This window comes from Enoplosus armatus, chromosome 13 (genome assembly GCF_043641665.1).
Source record: "Enoplosus armatus isolate fEnoArm2 chromosome 13, fEnoArm2.hap1, whole genome shotgun sequence".
NCBI classification, from domain to species: domain Eukaryota; kingdom Metazoa; phylum Chordata; class Actinopteri; order Centrarchiformes; family Enoplosidae; genus Enoplosus; species Enoplosus armatus.
Genome location: NC_092192.1, coordinates 11711159 through 11730481, shown reverse-complemented (window position 1 = coordinate 11730481; position 19323 = coordinate 11711159). Strand labels below are relative to the sequence as shown.

At 42.4% G+C, this 19323-nt stretch overlaps 1 protein-coding gene across 4 annotated transcripts in view; it reads right to left on the bottom strand.

The window, feature by feature from the left end:
* LOC139295653 (neurobeachin-like) overlaps window positions 1-19323 on the bottom strand; it is an 89616-nt gene that overhangs the window by 23090 nt on the left and 47203 nt on the right. For all 4 annotated transcript variants that reach the window (XM_070917874.1, XM_070917873.1, XM_070917878.1 and 1 more), the window contains exons 9-25: window positions 19052-19249; window positions 17978-18111; window positions 17160-17268; window positions 16113-16265; window positions 14136-14304; window positions 8804-8883; window positions 8351-8413; window positions 7866-7963; window positions 6886-6978; window positions 5032-5140; window positions 4822-4903; window positions 4463-4586; window positions 4154-4346; window positions 2415-3101; window positions 1733-2182; window positions 659-876; window positions 280-433 (exon numbers count right to left, since the gene is read on the bottom strand). In XM_070917874.1, the coding sequence (XP_070773975.1) occupies window positions 280-433; window positions 659-876; window positions 1733-2182; window positions 2415-3101; window positions 4154-4346; window positions 4463-4586; window positions 4822-4903; window positions 5032-5140; window positions 6886-6978; window positions 7866-7963; window positions 8351-8413; window positions 8804-8883; window positions 14136-14304; window positions 16113-16265; window positions 17160-17268; window positions 17978-18111; window positions 19052-19249 (3114 nt within the window). The remainder of the gene's footprint in view (window positions 1-279; window positions 434-658; window positions 877-1732; window positions 2183-2414; window positions 3102-4153; window positions 4347-4462; window positions 4587-4821; window positions 4904-5031; window positions 5141-6885; window positions 6979-7865; window positions 7964-8350; window positions 8414-8803; window positions 8884-14135; window positions 14305-16112; window positions 16266-17159; window positions 17269-17977; window positions 18112-19051; window positions 19250-19323) is intronic.

The window sequence follows — 19323 nt, the reverse complement described above, 5'->3', positions numbered from 1 at the left end:
AAGTATAAAATTCAACCTTTAAGGCTTATGAAGTCATTTTTGATCTATCATGATTTTATAGGTTAAAAAAAAACTACAAAAAGCTAAAAGACACAATAAATTATTTAACCTATTCAATCATGCAAAACCAACACAGCCCTGGGCATGGGGTGGAAATCAAGTTTAGCAGGTTCTTCAAAGTCTGTGTTTGGCACGAGCACCTGGGTTACAGGCCTATGAAGCAGCTGGTGACCTGCAATTTTCCCTCCTACCACAGAGGGGCGGAGTAGAGCCACTTACAGAAGGGGAGGTGGCAGCAGACAGGAGAGGCAGGATGCCTCCACAGGCGATGATGATGTTGTCCACCATCTGAGAAATGAGGTGGATCGTGTTGTGGACGAAGATGATGTTCTCATTGCTGTTCACAAAATCCATCACTGACTTGGTGGAGTGGCTGAAATGAAATGTAAGAGTTGGACATACGATAGAAAAATACAGTTACACCGTAGTCATCACTTCACTTTTTGAATATCTTCAGTCAAACACATTTTTAATGCAAGTGCTAGTAGTATTAGCTTACGGCATAAATTATCTTGCTATTTCAGTAACAAATCAGAGGGTTGTCCCAAACTACAGTTACAGTTTGTCACACACACACACCTCAAACACCGTGACTCACCTCCTCCACACATGCACGTCAGTCTCCAGGGCGAACAGCAGGTCAGTGAGCAACCTCTGGTGCATTGGGGACCACTTGAATTCTGGGATGCGGAACATGGTCGTGCGCGGGCCGGGGCTGAACTGCCGGCGCTGCTCCTCCGTCATGGGCATGCCCCTGAAACCCAGATCAACGCGTAGGTCCCGCTCCAACTGGGCTGCAGTACGACCATGGAGGGCCTGCAACATGGTGGCGGTGGCAAAGGTTTGGTTTCAGTACATCTCTTACTAGTATAATATAAAACTTGGCATACATACAGGTCTGAAATGTAATTTAATGAGAGATCCACAGAACAATCTCTGGGACTTCTTATTCTGTATTCACTGACCTATTAGGGAAACTTGTTTCACGTGTTGGCAGTAGACAAACTGTCCGAGTTTCTATGCTAATCAACGCACACAGCCAATCACCCTGGGGAAGCAGTGGCCTAAAGGTTGAATAAGAAGGCTTGTGTCTAAAGGTTCAGGCAGGATTAATCTAGGTCCAGGTCTAAGGAGTGCAACCCCCTCACCACCTCCGCCGATGACCAAGGCCTACTTTAGTGGATCAGGTCAGTGACCAACATATCACTGTGGTTGTTCTAGGCAGTTTGCCCGCTGATGTGATTTTAGGAAGTTCCAACATGCAAGTAAGAAATAATGACAGTTATTGAAAGTTACAGCCACACAAAGCTTCCCAGGCGTGTTTGGTTCTAGTTGAAAGGCAACAGGGAAAAAACATCCAAAAATGATGCTTGGAGAATGTTTGCAGTGATCATGAGGATGATACAGTATATACTTTTTTTGTTCTATCAATGTTACTTATCACTCAAAACCATGTATCTTTATAAATTCTGATAAAAAAAAAGTAGAGCAAAATAAATGGTTCCACTCTTTAACATACAGTATGTTCTGTAGCTGCATGAGACCATTACAGCAGGTACAACGGCAGACTCTTGTGCAGCCCAGATACACTCCAATTAGAGCGACCCAGCAGACCCAGACTGCAGACTTGTGTGAACAACAAAATCAGACACATGCACACGCATAAACACACCTGAGTGGTCGCAGTAGTTTGGATCTTCTTTGTGTCCTTGTCTTTCCCATCATCCGACCTCTCTGTATCAGAGGTGGTGCTGGCTGTGTCTCCCCCAGTCTTAAGCCCCGCAGCCTCTCCCTCTGCCCCGGATGTGCCCTCTCCCTCTGGGAAATCAGGTCGAGAGGCTCCCTGAATCTGGCTTTGGCTCTCAGCCTCAGCAATGGAGCTGATGTCAGCAAGAGGGCTCTGGATCTTGAAGGGCCCGTCCTCTGGAAGTTCCCCAGCAGCGTGGCTCTGGGTCTGTGTTAAATCAGAGCCGCAACTAGTCATGTGGGCCAACAGGCTGAGGTCATCACTGGCGCTGGTGGTGGAGTGAGCTGGGACTGGGCTGGATGGAGTGGGCTGGTCTGGACTGGGCAGTACAAGGGGGTCTGTGGCTGCCAGAGCTGGAAGCAGCTTCTCATCAACCTGGAAGAGATGAATGGGGTAATAAAAAATAAAAGAGCATTAAGACATTGGGAAAAGTCAACACAACAGGCAACAACTTTATTTTTCTTTTGGGAAAGTAGAAAGACGGACAGAAAGTGGTAGAGATGCAACAGTGACCGGTTGGTGGTATTATATTGTAGGTCAGCAGGGGAAGACGTGGCTCCACAGATTTTAAGTAATCAGCGTCAATAATCTTCACATAACATCCTACCTTGCTGAAGAGAAATCCGTTGTTGCTCGGGACACTGTCCTTCTCGTCTGCCAACGTGATGAGTGGACCCATGTTCCCATCATCCTCCAGGGTGACTCCCGAAAGCCCCAAGCTTGACCCCATCCCAACCCCTGACCCTGGCGTGTCATCTTTAGGCGCCAGATTCCCATTTAGGTTTTGAACTACAGCGCAGTAAGCACTGTCCAGGAGAGAATCCACCTCTACCAGTGGTCCGTTCTCTATTCCTCCACCACCTCCTCCGCCTACACCTCCGCTAAGGCCTTCTGGAGACAAGTCCAAGTCATCCAACTTCACTTCGGTGGCCTCTACCTTCTCTGCTTTGATGTCAACCAGCAGGTCGTGGACCTCCACTCTCACCCCTGGACCAGCGCTCTGCTCCCCGGGTGTCAGGGCTTCTCCGTTGGGTCGCTTCACAGCGCCTTCAGCGAGGAGGTTGCGCGAGTCTCCGCCAGCCCCCTCGCTGTACTCGGCCTCACTCTCAGGTGTCTGTGTCTGGGAGTTGTCGTCAATCTCCAGGTTGCCATTGACAACAGGGGCGGGCGTGGCGGAAAGCCCAGAGATGGTGGACACAGAGCCTTTTTTCCCCTTCTTCATGTTTTCCTCCTCCTGACGCTGGTACTCTTCGTACATCTTTGCCAAATACTCTTTATGGGCTTCGTAGGTCACCTGTGACAGATGGCGGGGATATAATTAGTTATGTGATCAGAACACAAGCACTGACAATCATCAACCTTCACATCAATACGTTCTCCACCAGGTAGTCCATATGGGACTCATGGATCATCTGTGCCAAAGGCTAGACAGATAAAACTGGGACACCAGCCTAACGGGGCTATTAGATCATCATCCATAATGTCCCCTAGCTTTTGCACTGCCATGTGGAAATGGGTGAGTTAAATTTCCACCACTGAACAGTGAACAGAGAGGTGTGATCAATATTGAAATTGATATCTATGATGAATCATATGTCAGCGTGGTACTCCTTCTGGGCCTTGCAGGTCAGTTACGATTAACAATAGTCAGTATATAGTCAGTGTTCATTTTCATCGTGGTAAAGCAAATAATCAACAAGGCTATAGCAACAACTAATAGAGTCTTAAAGGAAAAGTCCACCCAACTTCACCAGCTTATTCTACAGCATATCATTGATTAATTAATCAGTGGAATTAAGTGGTGATTGACCTTGTTATTGTGTCAACCTTCCTTGTCTACTTGTCTAGGATTTACTAATATCTCAAATTGCCTTTCAACAACGTCCACAAAAACGGCTGTAATTTTGCATTAAGCTGGGAGTTTTACATGACTTACAGTCATAGTGATTGCAACAGTGAGAGAATCTTGGGTTTTCTGGTTAAGAGAAAATTATAGCCCCAAAAAATGTCAAAAGTAATTTGGCTGCATGGCATTTTAGTCTACTGAGGCTCCTCTTGATGGGGAAATTGCTATTCCTGTCTCTTCATTGATGGATTTCTTCGTGTATGATTGTTGATTGTAAGTGCGAAATGGGGAGTTTAGACAGAAGCATCTGCTCTTTCATTCTTAAACCAAAACCTGACGTTTACTGTGGATGAATTACCATTTATATATACGGCTAAGAGAAATATACCGCCAAACAGAATGTTGAACGCAGTAATGTAAAGTACTGTACACCAGAAAGAGCTATTTATTAACAATGGGATTAAGACAATTTTCCTGAAAAGTGCATATCCCACTCTCACCTTGGAGTGTGCGATGGACAGGGTATCAACCCAGACCCTCCATCCTCCCCATTCGTATTTGATAGCATGGTAGAGCAGGATCCTAAAGATGTTGTACACCATCTCGGTTATTTTCTGCTCCTCTGGGTTCTTGGGGTTGATGTATCCGAGGGAGAACATCCAGTCCTGCCACACAGAGCACTGCAGCAGGCAGCTGGTACACAACACAAACACTGTATGTGAGTTGGGCTGCAGCATGAGTTTAATATCAAAATATAACCACTTTGAAGCAAATGATATGTCATAAATGCAGGTACTGTGGGCTCTTACCGCCGGTTTTCACGGCTGTTACTGAAGAGTTTTATCATGTCGGAAAGAAAGAGTCTCCTGACTTCCATCAGCTCAGCACTGGGAGAGGAGTTCTTCAGCAGGGTGGCCACTACCTTTAGAATCACTGGGTGTGAGGCAAGGGGAGGGAGAGGGAGATGAGAGAGTAGGAGAAGCAAATATATAAAAAGCATTTTGAATGAGAGAGAAAAATGTGAGCGACGGGAGAGTGCGAGGCAGATCAATAAGTGGGAGACGGCAGCAGTCTGAATTCAGGCTTTGTTGTTTGTTTACTTGCATTAAAACAACACTGCATTATTGGCAGAACAAAGAACACAAACAGACAGTGTTTTTGCACTTACTGGGATTCTGGATCTTGACAGTGGAGTCAGGCTCGGGGTGGGGTTTGTGAACCACCTGAGTGCAGACCTGCTCTGTCAGAATCTGCACATACAGAAGATTAACAGCCGTCAACTAAATGTCACGACAAACACTTGAATTGTGACTCAGAACCGACTAAAGAGGCATCCCTTCATGCGCGTTGCTTTAATCATGTCAAGGCATTCACCTACCTCGTACAGAGTGTTGTAGGTGGTGACAGAGACGGTGTTGGTGTGCATCATCAGCCTCTCCCCCAGCAGTGTGAACAGACTGTGTGTGTGCATGATCTCTACCTTCCTCCTGCAGGGAAACACACACACACACACACACACACACACACACACACACACACACACACACAGCTTGCCACTTATAACAGAATTTATGACATGAAATTGACATTGATTGTCACTGGCCCGTTGACGGTGTGATATTGGCAGGTGGCACCATGTGGCCCTGTCAGTTACGATGGGACTAAAGACGGCGAGAAATGAATACCAACAAGAGAAATTAACAAGAGGCATTAGCAGAACGGCAACACTGCAGGAGTCGCTGGGGCAACGTTCATATGGCTGCAAATGATTAACTCTGACTATTAACCCTGCCTGTGGGTGAAAATTGTGTCTCTAACAGGCTTTTAACTTGAGAGGCTCAGAAATCAGGGTTGACTAACTTTTAAAGTATTTTTTTAATTGAATTAAACGAACAATGCTCAAAGCTTCTGTATATTCCAGGTCATTAGAAACAAGAAACAAGAAAGTTAAGTTTGCGCAATATCTAATGAAATATATATTCCTAAATTATATTTAGGTCCCGTTATCATGTGTTTAATTAGTGTTTCAGTCAGTTTAATGAGTACTAATTCTACTCTTTTAACAGAATAATTACATTTGACAGAAATAGTGAATTGTTCTCGACATACAGCCCCAATCCTCATCTTTGTTCGAACAAATTAAATGAAAAAACAAACAGAATGCATGCATGATGGCATACTCTACGCAGGATTAAACGCATTATGTCTACGAATCTTGGTCTGTCATAATAACACAGCACCAAGACTGCGATTAAAACACACATGCGCAGACAATTACCCTTAAATGAAAATTCAAAGTAGAAATGTCAGATCTCCCTCAGTTGGAGTACCAATATTAGTTATTAGTCACCAAGTGGGAATGCAAGCAGTTTCTAAAACAGTCAAGATGACATTGACAGTGTGGAAAGCCAGTATAATCTAAATTGGTTTTATTTTAATCGATGAGATCAACAGTACCACAATACCAACCAACAGTTAGTGGCTCTGAAATCATGATTATAGCAGAATAATCATTTATTTTTTTAAACCACTAAATCATCAGATGATTGGTAAATCACATGAAAATAGGTTATGTTCAATTGATTTAAGGATAATTTAACACTATTATGAAAATATACTGAAATGTCTGTCTGTTTTATGTATCACTAAATGATTGGATCAGTACTAATATTCCATAGGTATTGAAGTGTAAACCTAAAGAGTCCGCCCTGCAGGATGTTTGGTTGGAGCAGATGTTGGGTAGGTGGGGGGACTGAAGGTGCAGGGCTCAGGTGCAGCCTGGCAGCCTGCTCCCATGTCGTGCAGCGAGAGGCGTGTATGTCACATGGGAAAAATAAATCCCCCAGCATTCATTGCCGCTCATCAAGGTTCCACCTCCCTCGCCAGCGCACACTGTCGAAATGATTATTCCGCCTGGACGTGATGATGAGGACATTATCTTCGCCTCCACACACACACAAACAAACAGTCCTTCTAAGGCTCACTGGAGGCCGCACTGCTGTAGTTTTTCAGTTTTTACTGCAGAGTGTTTTCTCACTCTCAGACATAAATGTGAGGCCTCTCAATCTCACTGCCCTGATGCAGTATTTGTGCTTTAGTAGTGACAGAAAAAAGGATTTGCACTTCTAGGAAAGACTTTTAAGTGCTCCCTTATTTAAGTGATTCACCATTTACTGAGCTCCTAACACCACACAAAGGAATACAGAAAGCACAGAGACAAAGAGGTACTGACTTGTGACCGAGGTGCTTGAGAAAGTAGCCCAGGACTTTGAGGGCTTGGACCCGGATACTCTCGCTTTTAGAGGCCAGGAGCTTGCAGATCACCCTGTAACATGTCAAACACACAGCCACACGGATTACATGTCAATGAAGGCATTATACAACCTTACATGTAGGTTAAAGGTAAAAAATAGAATAAAATCCAGGTGTTCTTCTGTGTGTAGTCAACACCTGCTGCCTGGTACTCAGCAAACACCCTCAAAGTTAGCAACACGTGTGCTGACTGAAGCATTTTCTTCAAAGGAGTGAACTCAGAGGACATAAAAGTTGGAAAAAAAAACGGGAGAACAACAACAACAACACAGTTCGCTGACTAGCTCTCCGGCAACAGAAGATTTACCATAGCAACCGAAAAGACATCAATGTGTAGTTGTGCTTTTGGGGGACTTCCCCGCACAGTTAGAGAGAAAAAATGCTGCTCGTTGAATCTGCCCTTTGTATATGTAACAGCATTATTGTAGCAGAACATATAAACAATGGCTTAAAGCATTTATATTATGGTTGATGCACAAAACCACTCTGGAAGAAAACTCAGACAAATCATGAAATAAAGACTGAGGCCGAGAATGTTATTCTGTACAATAAAAACCAAAGAATACAATGATTTTAAAATCTTCACTACTGAATTTGTAAATTACTTTGAGTCTCTACAATAACAATAGGAAATGTATAAATGTATAAGGTATGGCCTTTTTATTTATGAATCTATTGTATTTCTTTGTGGCTCAACATATTTCTATGAATCTACTGGAAAATATATTTTCCTACATAATGTAATTAATATTGAACTGGATGTGTATTGATGTTGTATGTGTATCTGTTACTTGTTGTAACAGCGAAGGTCTAACTGAAAATGATAAGAGTCATGTTTAATAAATAAAGATCTTTTTCATGACCTGTTGTTGCATCAAATCTTTATACGTGTGCGTCTACCTTATTCCATTTCTCTGGTCAAACGCAGGGATCATGGACGCAGGGTGTTCAGACATAAGAGCCACCAACAGCTGGAGCACATCGTGGATATTCTCATCCTGTGGAGAAAGAAAAGAAAGCCAAGTTGAACAGGTGAACAAGGGAGGAAGAGGACGCCCAATGGGACAGACAAATGAAGGGTTAAGAGGACAAAGAGAGAGTTGACAAGGAGGGGGGGGTTGCGGAGGAGCAGGTGGTATTTCAGAGCAAGAATAGATATAATTGTTACAGAAGAGTACATTCTGTTCAGTCCATTGTTGCGCCATTTTTCATGCTGTCACAGCGCCGAAGCTGACTCACACTCTCACTCCTTTAAGTGGACCATAACTCCGGCCCACAAATTATAATGCACATTTTGCCACCAGCTCCACTCGACCGTCCCTTCTCTGTGTCCCTCTTTTGCCATCGCTCAAAGTGTCAGTTTTGAAAGAGAAGTTTGCGTTTACCTCATGCATGGTCAGTAGGTAGTTGAGGATGCTCTGTAGCTCGTCCTCCTTCACGCCCCGGTCCTGTGAAAAACAGGACACAACACTCAAGATCTTCGGTTGTTTTTACCTCTTGTTAACCTCAGATGACTTCTTTAATTCTGTTCTTGGTTGATGCATTTTAACTGTGAAGCAGCAACAACCTCACACACACACACACACACACACACACACACACTAATGTAAATGCAGGAATAAATCAATACAAGCACACACAAAACACAAAAGCTACAGCGCTTCATTCAGGCTGCTGATCTATAATGCAATTCTTCACACACTCCACACACATTTTAGATTAAGCCAACAGCCCCCCGGAGGGAGAAAAACAACACAGGACATAATGGAAGAAAAAGGACTTCTTGCAACTTAAAACTATGTGATGAAGATAACGGTAACCTGTGTCACTCGCTGTACCTTTAGTATGAGTTGTTTGAGGAAGAGAAGCATGAAGGCTCTGAGCGAGATGATCTCCTTTTGGGACGGCCGTGGTCCGTCTAAACAAACAAAAGAATAATTTCCTGTTAAAATTCCATTTTCATGCACGATAATGATCAGCTAAATAAGTCTGTAGCTCAGCCGGAGTGAGCCCTGGTGTTTACTGATATTAGGTTTTATTAGGCTTCCTGGAGAGTGGAGAAAAACATGTTAACACACACACAAACACACACACACATCTATGATAGATCTGTGAAGTGTAAATCAGTCATTAACACCAGAGGCAATTTGGCAATCTGGATATTTTATAGTTGTACTAATCTAACTGATTACAGCAAAGACATGGCAATTTACAATAATGTGATTGATGGTCCAAAAGATCCAAACCAAACAAGCAGCGTAATCCAATGTATCTACTTTAAAGCTCTGGCACTCGGTCAGTTGTTTGCTGTGCTGAGCTACGAATAAATAATCAAGCTAAAAACACAAAAGCATCTGACGCATAACACGAGCAATTTCTCATGTGGGCCTGATGTCATCGCCTCTTTGCTGTCTTTTGCCATTCTTGAAGCATTTGGCTCCACTTTGCCGTGATTCATAACTGCCGCAGACCACAGAGCCACAAAGACTTCCTTGTTACCTCTGAAACTACGGCACGGTAGCACGGTAACAAAACTGACAACTCAGATGTTGGCGTTGCATTTTCACTCTTGTAACTGTATTTCATTCATTTTTGAGGTGTTTAATGTGTACGCCAGATACACTAGAAGCTTATGGGTGTGATGAATCGGCTCAAAACGTCTGCCAAATAACTAATGGAATACGCTGCCAAATAGTCTAAAAGATTAATAGATTCAGATCAAAGCAAGAATGATAAGACCCGCCCTTTAGAAATAGGGCATTTTTTCTTTAATGGTCCCAGTGGCCACAGCAGCCAGTTTCTCTTCCCTACTTTCCTGCTCATTCTTCCTCTACTACTCTTCTATAGATGTCATTAGCAAACAAAGAGTCAGTACACGATAAACCTCGCAAGCTGCCTGTTCTCATCAGCATTCTACGTTCCCAGCAGAGGTTTTTTAAGTTTATAAGTCAACAATAAACATTTATGATGTCCGGCTTGTGATCATTTGCCACTGCACACTTTGCTGCGTCAGGATGTTTGGACTCGTCCCTTATTTTATGCAAGCTACAAAGGGAGAGTACTGCAACGGCAAACAGTGTTTATTGTAAGCTCAATAAAATGCACCTCGTTCTCTCAGAACATTTAAACCGATATCTGACCCGTAGCTGCTTAGCCAGCGGAAGTAAGCTAAGAGGATAAAAGACGGAGGGTGTGAAAGGAAAGAGATATGAAGCTTCTCCCTTCCCGTATCTGTTGTCATGCTCTGCTGGCCTCAAATCATGCAGCGTTTCAGTCTCTTCACCTGCTCTTCACAAAGCCAAAACATGACACTGAAGCAATCCCTTGTGATCCGTCATCCTTATCTGTCAAGCTGGTACATGTTTGGCGGACTGGTGACACTCACCATCCATCATGGTTACGCAGCAGCTCCGTGTCAAACGAGACCGCACGGATGCAGCAGGTGAACGTGTGCGAGCGCGACCTCTGTTTTAAGGTTCTTTTGTTACCAGAGGATTTCAACAAAGCTTATATTCATCTAAACCGCTTCTCAGGGGCAGCTTTAATTATGAGCTTTTACTTTTTGAAATTAATTTTCTTCCTCTTGTGCTCCTTTCATCCTAATCTGACTCAACGGTTTTACCCATTGTAAAAAACTGTTTTGTTCTGCCAGGTAACGACAACCTGTGAGGAGGCAAAGAGAGTTATTTTTTTCAATGAACCAATGCACGTGCTGTGTCTGTGTGTGAGTGTGTATATATACGCATGTACATAAGTGTGTGTGACAACTACACACAGGGGTTGATTTGATCTAAAAATATAGCAAATTTCTGCAGTTTGTTGAAGTCTTTTCATTTGTTTGTTGATCTACATTCAGTCTGTGTGCGCTCAGGATTACTTATGTATTAAGGTCCTTACTATCAAATTTAACACCAGTCAGATTGCATTATGTTATTATGTTATGCATTACAGGGCATAACATAAAAAAGCAAAACAAAATACATAAAAATAACGGCATCACTGAGCAAGAAAGAAATAAAACTCAGTCGCATTAATACTTGTCAGAACTTTTATGTCATTAATTTGTTTCAGGCGTATTCTTGTTTCACTCAATGGAAGCCATTTAATCACCATTGCTGTTGTATTATAATTTAGCTGGGAAGTTCAAAAGCAATGTACCTGAGGTGTTTTTATTCTGTACAGTACACACTCTCCCCTTTTTGTGGTCCTGAAAGTGATTTCTAACCAACATCAAATGGAGTTATAAGTAAAATATGAGGAAAACATGTATTTCCAACCAGATTCAAAGCAGGTGCTTGGCAAAAATACACTAATACAAAAACTACTGTATATCTGCAGCTTGGATTCAGCCTCATTACTTCAGAGGCACAGTTAAACATATTTTCAACCACAAAGCCCTTTGTATGTTCAAAATATCTGCCCATTACTATGCAAATTAATTCCATCAATGCATACAACACTCTTACAGTATAGTCAAGTACACACATTTGCAGACTTCGAAGCCACAGCTAGCATGTCCTTTAGCTTTGAACAGCCATTAGTACTTGTCTGAGGGTAATTGCTAGCGTTATCAGTGGTTCTTTATGGGGCTAAATCCCAGCAGTCGAACAGCAATATCGCCAAACAGAAAGGAAGCCAGACAGCCACTTGATTAGAAATTCCAAAAGCTCCCTTGGATCTGCCAATCAAATCTGTCTGTTGCCATGGCAACATGGGATGCGTACTCATCGTCAGCGGAGGGTCCCAGTCAGAAGAAGAGGTTGATTAAAGTGAGAGGCCTGCTCCGACCTCTCTGAAGCTCTGGTGTGTTTGGCAACAGTGGCTGCGTTAACAATGCTCTCTGCTGAATTACAAAAGGCAGTGAAAATGTAAAATCTGATTTGTCTCCGTGTAGTGTTTGGAATACAGTGTGTTTTATAATTGCTATTCTTTTTCACATATGGACAAATCTTTTATAGTTTTGTTGCCAAACATACTGCATTCACAGGAAGCACAAAATGGATGTGCACGCATTCCTGTTCAAAAAAATTACATCAAAAAATTGATTTCTGTTCCACAGGCAACACTGTTATTCCACCACTTTTTATTTTTAACAAGAAAAAAAAAATGCAATCTCTTTTTCTGAAATGGTCTTATTCACTCTCAAACACACAGAAACATTTGCACCAGGGAGCTGCTCAGCCTTGCTCATGAGCACCCAGACAGTCACCCACTCACACCCACTAAATGTGTGTGTGTGCATGTGTGTGTCTGTGTGTAGCATAAATGACCACTTTCTTTCCCGTCAATACACTCCGTGTTGAAACGATGATCAAATAGCCAGCATTTTATGCAAATTAACGAAGCTCTAATGATTTGACCTGACATTAAATAATGTGTTTCTGCAAATTTGCATAGCCATTCAAAGCTATTAAACAGCCAGTTAGCCATTTAAGTCTGGCTGATTATTGACTTTATGTACTCATGGGGTTGTTTTTCAGCTGTAAGCTAATACTGATTTTACAGTGTTAAAACCTCTTTAGTTGCTCATCTTAAAAAGCTCAAAATAATCACGGCTCATAGGGCAACCGCATACAATTAAAAGCAATTCTTATTTAATGCATGTAGCAAGGGGATCTGTAGAATGAATAAAATAAAAAAGTCAATATTATTAATATAAAGTATTATATAAAATTATTGAAGTTCCTCAAAACTGTGAAAAAGCCTATGATTGTGAAAGAAAATATTCTTTCTATTCAAAAACACATTTAATCATTTAAAGTTATCACTCTGTAATGACTTCCATGTCGTAGTTCACTGGAAGGACAGTATTGTAACATCTCACATGCTGTTGCTGTAGTATGTGACTACATGTCTCAGATTTTGAGGAATGGATATAAACTACTAGAAGACTGTTTTCACAGCAATCAAGGAGAAAAATAAATCTTTAACAAGTACGTAAAGGTGACGATTATTCAGAAATTATGTATATTTAGTAGAAAGATATTGCTGGTTTTTGGCTTGTGTGGAGTTAAGATCGTCTTGTGCATTTAATGCTATGGCATAGAGTGACTGTGGCCAAGGAAATTCATATTTAAAAATGCAAAACTGCCTCGCTCTATACATTAATCAATGGAAGCCTTTATCTAGTAATATCTTAGTTTTAGAAAGGTCAAGTGCATCTGTAAATTGCACTAATGGGGAGACACCAGCTACCTTTAAGAAAGCTGCTGATTTAATGAAATCCTTTATCAAGTTGAGTCAGCTCAAGTTTATTTGTATTGTCTGCTATCACACACAATGTTTCAATAAGCTTTTCAGGCTCCCATCTTAGAAATACCTGCTGTATATTTAATGTAAATATAATAGTTGTTATTAATGTCCCCTCACTGCAAAAGGGTCTTAATGTAGGTTTCAATCTTTGCATATTCTGCCTGTGTTTGTGTGGCTCCAGTTTACTCTCACAGTCCAAAGACATGCAGGTCAGCTTAATGGGAAACTCAAAAGGCGGACGGTATGCTCCAAAAGAAGTAGTTCGTAAAAAGTGTCGTCCAAACACATCGGAAACAAAACTTTTTTATAGCTGTTATGTACGGCTACTGTCTCTCCTGGAAGGCATTCGTAGTCTTGCACAAAAAGTGCCAGAAATAGCTGCTTGATGAATAGAAAAAAAATCTAGCTTGAGAGAAAAGTTCAAACCGTGCTTGCTCTCTCACCTCTGAACACCTGACAAATCACTGTGTGCTTGTCGGTTTCAGAAAAAAAAACACCTTAAATTCCATATTGGTATGAATGTGACAGTGAATGTGTCTTTGTGCAGTAGCTTGTAATGGGACAGGTTCCAGCCCACCTGTCACCTTCTACAGGATAGTCATAGAAGATGGATGGATGGACAAAATGACAGACATATTCGCTCGACACTACCACTACATGTATATATAATTGCCTTGTTAAAAAGGCATTTATCTATACACATAGTAAAACCAGTAAAAAGAGATTTGAGACTAAAATGGAGAGACAGAAGTCATGTGTTGTATAGACAGACACACTATAGTGCCGTATATGACCTGTACAGTAGATAAGAGGTCAGGAGTAGTGTCTTTAAATCTCTAGTGGCGTTCATCAGGAGTGTAAAAAGGACAGCCATTGTTTCTCGTTCACTGTTGCCTTTGTGTGCACATGTGAACATACCAAGACCTTTGGGGGTGATTCCACTGCACTCCAGTGGGTTGATGGCCCAGTAGTAGTACTTCAGAGTGTGCATCAGCTGCAGGACGGTGCCGACACGACGGATGGTGGTGTAGATGGTGGCAGTGCCGATGAACTCTGATGAGAGGTATGTGTAGAGGGATAGCTGGACCTGTATACACACACATATCCATTTATACAGTACATATAGGTACACACACACCTGCTGGGGAGAAACAAATCATCTGCGTGTGTGTTCAAACAAAAGGCAGTTTTATTGTGAAAAACACAGCCACAGGGGAATGAGAGGAAACTTCTTCCCTCCAGCTAAAAGCACCAATGCTTTCTGCTTTGTGTTATTTTTGATGTTCCTGTGCCTGAAGCTGTCAAACATCTGAGGAGCTCCTTACACAGCGCTGACATTTAAGGAGGGCGTTCTCCGATTGCTCATTTTCTTCTTCCCTCCTTCCCTGCCTCCTGCTGTTCCCCTTTTCCCTCTCTTAATATTCCTCTAACAATCCTCTCCATCGCCCCGCGCACAGATTGGAGTCTGCTGCACGCTCACAAATCTCTGAGCTCATTACAGTGACCACGACACTAAGGACCGGCCTTAACGAGGTAGCTCTGTTTAAGCGGATGAAATTAGCGGAGTGCCGCCGCCTGACCATACACCGCAGCTCATCTAGATTGCACTCGGCTGACTTAAACGGCCTCCATTACGTTTCACACATTGAGCAGATGTGTTTATCTGGTGCGATGGTACAACAGGTCTCGGCTGCAGAAAAGCCTGAAATTCTCCTTCACCATAGCACAATAGTTTTGGCTGCACTGACGAAACAATAGCTTGTAACAAACATCATCCCTCCGTCTCTGAAATGATTATGTTTACCACAAGTGCTTGGTAAAGACAACAGGCTCTTGATTTTCAGTGGCGAAGCAAGGGAGACGTTACGAGAGATGGGAGATGAGATTCAGATGTGATTTCTTCAAGTGTTTCATTAAGTCCTGAATATGGCCGAGGCTATTCTTGCCAATAATGAAGGTGATAATAATACCCTGAGAAGTGGAAAATAATAAAGCTCAGAGGGAGGCAGAATGGTACAGTGGAAGTAAGATTAAAGGATTAAAAGATTTTTTGTGTGTGTAGCTGCTGAGTACATTTATTATGCTTGTCTTGTTCTCATTATGGCCCTGCTGAATTGTGGCCATGTTTACAGGCAATTCATTGTCGTTTTCTGTATTGGCACTCAATTACAGATAAACACCCAATAAGAAATCACATAGTCATGTGTTCATGCTGTGCTGGATTCTGACTTTCACACCTTCCTTATTCTCCTGAGCAGATGTAACTGCTCAGTCGCATTTCTTCAGTCTTAACATCCAGCGTGCCCTGGAGAGCGGCGCTGCTATACCCAGGAGCCAATCACATCTCAGGGTCAGAGGGAAGAAGACAGGGAGTCAGGAAGTTCTGAAAATAATGGAGGCAAGAGCTGACTGGCCCCCGCGGGAACGCCAGGAACACTCACATCTAGTTCAGAGTGAGAGGGAAAATAGGAACTTCACATCTCTCTCTCCCACTCCTGCAGTCTTTTCAAATGTCACTTTATCTCTTTGTTTCCTTCGCTCGCCTGTTCTGTCCTTTCCCTGCGTGATGTGCCAGCTCCTCCCTCCGTGTCTTGCAACCTCCTCTGTTGTATTATTGTAAAGGGCAATCGCCACTAAGATGTCAGTCCCTCCCTCTTCATTATATGTTGCTTGCTTGTCTCAATTTTCCTTGCATTCAGAAAAAAACCTACTATAAGCAGATAATACATTTTTCTGTCATGCCTGTTCTGAGTCTTTCATCCATTCATTTTCTCATTCAGACCACCATCTCCTGGTGTTTTTTGCAGCAAGGTCATGAAAACACACACACACACACACACACACACACACACACACACACACACACATTCAGCAGATACACACAAATAAGCAAACCTTGGCAGGGGTGTGTATCCAGATGGCAGCGTTGAAGAGGACATGGTCACAGAGCTGTTTGAGGAGTGGCGCTCCGTGAGGTAAACCATCCAGATACTTTGCAAAGGACAGGAACTGTTCAAGCACCGCCCTGGTGATGTGGACTCGTGACGACTGGACAAAAGACGGGAAATATGAACTGGGATTTAACCAGACTGAATTGTCATGCAAACCCCCTTTTATGTAAATGACATTGCTGATTTAACTTTTAGTCTTTATACATTACTGAATATCTTAAATATACCTTGAAAACAGGTTCCAACACATTAAAGCCAATTTCTATGTTGCTCAAATGTTTGTCAAATGCAAGATCACACCAATAGAGGACAAATAACATTCCTTTAAACTGTTACAAAAGACTGCAAAAAACTGCATCCATACAGTACAGTAGATGCGTAGTTGCCATGGTTACTGTTTGACATTTTAGTGACACAGAGGACGCACAAGTGGAATGAGTCGGGGTTCAGCACAGACTGAAAAAAACAACTCCTGTGTCAGGAGATGCTGTCAGTATTGCCAGTGTAACCATGGTTATAGTCAATCACCTGCCGCATTATGTTATGTATTGCATAATCTTAGGTGTCGTAGATGTTAACAGTTGCCGAACGTGTCAAGTCATTAATTGACACCGGCAACCGAGTCTGTAACGTAATGCATGTGATCTCGGCCTCTTTCTCCCCACATCTTCTTTTTGCACGTTTGTGGAATACTGTGACTTCCCGCTGAAGTTTGGACAAACAAAACTATTATTAATAAACATCTCTTCACTGTTGTTTTAGAGAGGTGTTGATTTAACTGTACAATACATTTGAGGGGATGTAGTTTGTGTTAAACTGTATTGCATTATACAGAGAGGTGTTTCTGTTATTTCTACCATATAAACCTTGCTGTACCTAATAAACTGGCTGTATACTGGAGTATACAGCAGATAAACATGAGCATTAGGGCAATCAAAACATAATGCCCACTATAAAGATGGTATGTAGTCACATAAGCATTATTACTGACCTTCTCAAGCAGGTATCCAATCACCAGAAAGCCCTTCCCCCCCAGCATTTGCTCCTGCATGGCCACTGAGCTCTTCAACAGCTCCACCAGGAACGCCAGCAGAGTGGCACTGCAACACACACACATTGTACGCACACATATTTCAGTAATGCTGTGTGGAAATCATTGATGGATTTCTACATGTGCTCTGGGTGCAAGTAAAGAGACAAGAAAACCCGCTCCATGTTTGCTTCACCTCTCCTCATACCCACATTCACCTTCTCCATCATTTATTTTTTAATAAGCAGGTGTATTTTCGTTTGATTCTGATGATATTTGACAAATAGTCTGACTGCAGCTAACATGCTGTGATGAGATGCCGCCTGATTCTTTAACTGCATTCAGCCTCATGTGATGGAGTGGTATCAGGACGATCTTGGAGCGAGAGGAACGCAGACACTCCAACTTTCTAAAAGCCGCTCATCGCTCCAGGGAAAACCACATTACTCTTCTTCCTTTCACACTTAACATACCCTGCTCTCTACAATCAGTTATTTCTAGCCTGCAGCATAATTGTCTGAGGTTGATCTTTCAGATAGAAGATAATTCATAAGATTCATCTTTATCCAATGTCTAATTTCTCTTTTTTGTCACTTCTTTCCCTCGTTTGTCTCTGGGTCCATAACAGGATCGGCTGCAGTAGATGTTGCACATTAAACAACAAAACATTCATTTTTGGATGTTTTAGCCCTCTTATTGTACTAGAAATCATTGATACTATCATTATCACGGCATTACAGGCAGCCGCTGGGTTTCATTTGTTTTTGTAGACCACTCACCAGACTGTGGTGTCCACGCTGCAGTCATTGAGCTGTTTGTAGTCCAGCTGAGCGAAGAGAGGGAACAGGACCTGGATGCCTCCTATAGAGTGGATGGCGCTGTGGATGGAGTGAGTAACGATGGCCTTCACATCCTGTGGGATGAAATTGGACTGTTAGTGCTGACAGAGACACAAACCACACTGCATGTTCACACAGATAAGATCACACACTCACTCACTGCCATTAGAAATGAAACAGCTCTCATATACAGACTTACAACATCTATGGTTGGTCTAAAACACAGCATTAGTATAGTTTTGAATGGCAATTAAAGCTCAAAACTTGTAGTTGCTACCTGAATGTGAGATTTAAATCCCAGAATATATATATAAAAAAAAGTGCTGTAACTGCTAACTCTGCTGTCTTACGCTGTCTTCACTCACTGAACTGAACGACCTCTACTAACTCACTAAAATAACCATATAACTATAATACAATTTCGCTCACTTGCTGCCTTTGTCATTGTAAATTACAGTAATTGCTGTCTGAATTGGGGGTGCATTTTTCGCACAATGAGCAAAGAAGAGAAAATTTTAGAAATACAGATGAGATACAAAGAAGAATCATTATTAGTAGTCCCACCAGCCTCGAATGAAGGACACTTGGAAAGATATTTGCTTATACACGCAACTACTGTACAAGCAATATCCTCAAAAGAGAGAGTTATAATAGCTGAGAGTCTCACCGAAAATAAGAAATTGTGAGCTTCAAGACATTGGTATTACTTCAGGGTATGATGGCACAAGGTGCATTTTGTATTTTATTGTTTAAACTAACATCTGTGCTTTCCTTGTGTGATAACCCCCACATCTACAGGACTCCAAGCAAGGGAAAATACTACAGATTTTTCACAAATGCCATGAGGCAGATGTAAGTCAGCCTGTAACAAACTAGCCTGATAATCAGACTGAAATGTCATTTCATTTCAATCATTCATATTTGAATTGCTGAACAAATCAAGAGGCAGTGATTCAGAGGTCTGGTGACAGGCTGGTGATGAACAGCCACTCAGAATAATCCAACCAGACTGACCTGCAGCATGAGTGCATGTGGTGAGTGGACGAAGATGGAGGGGTTTTCCCTGGGCGACGACTCCAGGCAGAGCTGGGCGTCCGTCGCCTTGGCGTTGTAGGTGAAGGAGATGGAGCTGGCCAGCTTGCCATCGTACAACACCTGCTTGTGGTGCTCGGCCAGGTGGATGTCACTCTCTGACTTAAACTTGAAAGTGCTCTGCGGCAAACGGAGGAAGAAGAAGAAGAAGTAGATGTCAAAGGTCGCGTGGGAAAAAACTTTGAATCAGAGAG